The sequence below is a fragment of the Trichinella spiralis genome (genome assembly GCF_000181795.1).
Source record: "Trichinella spiralis strain ISS 195 chromosome Unknown Scfld1557, whole genome shotgun sequence".
In the NCBI taxonomy this organism is placed as follows: Eukaryota; Metazoa; Nematoda; class Enoplea; order Trichinellida; family Trichinellidae; genus Trichinella; species Trichinella spiralis.
In genome coordinates this window covers 760,516-763,175 of record NW_003528496.1, presented here as the reverse complement: position 1 = coordinate 763,175, position 2,660 = coordinate 760,516, and the positions used below count along the sequence as shown (strand labels likewise).

Genomic DNA, 2,660 nt, shown 5'->3' with positions numbered 1-2,660 from the left:
GCGCTTGAGTGAGTAGTTTTTTAGTTTCATAATTTAAATTAGAGAATGTTCTTTTTTATTTAAAACAATTTTTCACACTATAAAAATTTTCTGCATAATAGTTTTCTATATAATAGATCTTATGTGCGTGTATTTACCGAGTTTAATTTTAATTTTTATTTTTTTAGATGCGATATGTGAAAATTGTAGAAAAATTGAAAACGAGTAAGGTGTACTTTCAATCCGATATTTTTATCTAATGACATTTTTAAATGTTATTTTTATTTTGGTTGTATAGCTGGCATGAGTGTTATGTGTAATTATTGTTTTATGTTTTTTTTTTAATTTGATGTTTTCAACTGTGGAATTTGTTGTAGGCAATGAAAAGAATGGATGCAGTGGAGAATATGCAAGGTAGGTATTTACTGTTTATTTTTAAAATAATTTAATTCTAAATAATAGATTTGTAATTTTTTCTGATGTGATAACGAAGTTGACCCATTTTCTGAATTTTAGTTCAACTGGAAAATCATATTTTGAACTATGAAATGAAGTTGAAAGAAGCATCTAATAATAGGGACAAAAATACTTTGGAACATGCGAAAAGTGATGCAGAAAAGAACGATCATTCGCATCGCCCGGAGAACAACAACACGCGTGAAACAAGCAAGGAGAATTTAAACTACATGGATATAGGTATTTTTACTGCAAGAATTTTTTATAATGAAGTTTTTTTTATAATTATGATTTTGAGATGACATTTTTGGATCATCTGAAGCGAACAACCGCTTGCTTCCACCACCACTAAAGCCAGAGCCATTACATTAGCGTGCTGTTTTTCTGGTATGAAAATTTTAATTTTTTCCCCTTTTTAATATTAAATTAATAACATCAGTGTTTTTTTCTGTATTATTTTCAGAATACTTCACTTGCAACTCTTCTGGGTCGTATTTTCAACAATCGAGCAGACATTACAGCAGTTCCACCTTTGAAATTCACTTTCTGGATTGTGAACAATTTCAAGTTGTTCTAAAATTGAAATAAGATGAAAATTGATAAGATTAAACAGAGAAAAACAAGTTTTTTCATTTATTATTATTATTATTATTATATAGAAGCCTTTTTATTCATTATTGCTTTCTAGTTTAGTCAGTGATACTGTGGTTCTACAATAAGGGGTTGATTAATTATTCAGTTTTCTTAAATGATATTCTGTTTTTTATTAGTAGCTATCATTTGTAGTCGATTAAAATTAAATGTCTGTTATAAACTATTTGTTCGACCCAGTCTTATGCGCGTCTTCTCTTACAAACCGTTTTATAACGCAGCTGTTTCCTTGAGAAGCAACGAAATCGCTCAAGCAAAGCTTTTTCGAATTATTAAAAATTCCACTCCTTAATGAGAATAGCCTGAAGCTTTTGAAGCTCTAAAATTTCTCAGGCATGGTCAGAAAGAATTGTCATGAACAAAATTGATAATAAAAATTTATTTTCTAAAAATTTCAGGGGCATGATAAACCAGCGAGAAATATGCTTTAGGCCAAGTTCAAGTAGCTGCTATGATTTTAAACGTTGCTAAATGAAATGCCTGTATCAAAAATAGCCGTCAGTTAAAAATGAAATATTTATTTCAGCTTTCAATACGATAAAAATTTCTGAAGCTAAAACTCCAAAATAATTCTTTTTAACAATTGCCCATTTATTATTGAAATTCTTACTTTTCACGGGATATTTCAAACGGGCTTAACTCTAAACCTTCTCTCATTGGTTAGAAATTTACATTGGTTTTATTTGTTCATTGTTTCATCGTGATTTTAGTATGTTGTTTTTTTTGAAGATCTCTTATTTGTATTTTGCAATTATTTGATACTTGTGATGGAATTTAAAATTTTTTGACTAAAAAGAAGAATTTTTTCACGCAGTTTACGTGTAAAGTTTGCAATAACGCAAGTTGACGTCGAACATTTCTACATTTAGCTGAACGGCTGCAGCTTTGGAGAAATTAACATCTGGTCATCTTTGTAAGTAAAATCGCCTTCAGCTTAACAGTTGCACGCGATAAATGAACACAGTCTTCAACTTGATACTTTCTAAATTATTTATTCAGTTGCAGAAAAATTTGAAAATTTCAGATCAAAAGAAGCGCTTGTAATTTAAGCTGCTCTCTGGCTTCTTGCCAGAAGTTTGTGCATTTCCAAATTATCCTTTTGAACAATATGCAACTTCTGTTAAATAACATTGCATTTCAAATGATAAAATATATCTGTTCTGGCACGTTACTCTGGTCTAGCAATGATATTGGTGGTTTGGAATTTTTACAATGCTTCAGGCGGACGCTTTCTCAAATGAACAATTCACAAGCAGCGAACCATGTTATATTGTTCACTCTGAACAATGGGAATGAAAGTTTTGGCAGCACATGAAAGACCAATTAATTTATGCTCCTTGGTTGCTGACCAGGGTAATTAATTATGATCATATTTTGGCAGAGCATATGCTGTGCTAGAGCAAGATGCTAGCAAGATGCTAGAGCGGGACACACCCGTGATGAAGTGAACTTAAAATGAAAAATAATTTTCATTGCTTTCAGTTGTATTTGGTAAAATCATTTCGAAATGCAAGAGATATTTTTTATAGATAATGTCGAACCATAGTAATTCAAGAAAGCAAGAATCCACCACA

At 30.6% G+C, this 2,660-nt stretch overlaps 1 protein-coding gene across 1 annotated transcript; it reads left to right on the top strand.

Moving 5' to 3' along the window:
* Positions 1 to 495: 495 nt before the first annotated feature.
* Tsp_04708a (conserved hypothetical protein) lies at positions 496 to 807 on the top strand (the record flags this gene model as incomplete). The annotated part of the gene is made up of 2 exons (XM_003369240.1): positions 496 to 675; positions 734 to 807. Coding segments are annotated over 2 exons (254 nt in total), but the record flags the coding sequence as incomplete, so codon positions are not given.
* Positions 808 to 2,660: the final 1,853 nt, after the last annotated feature.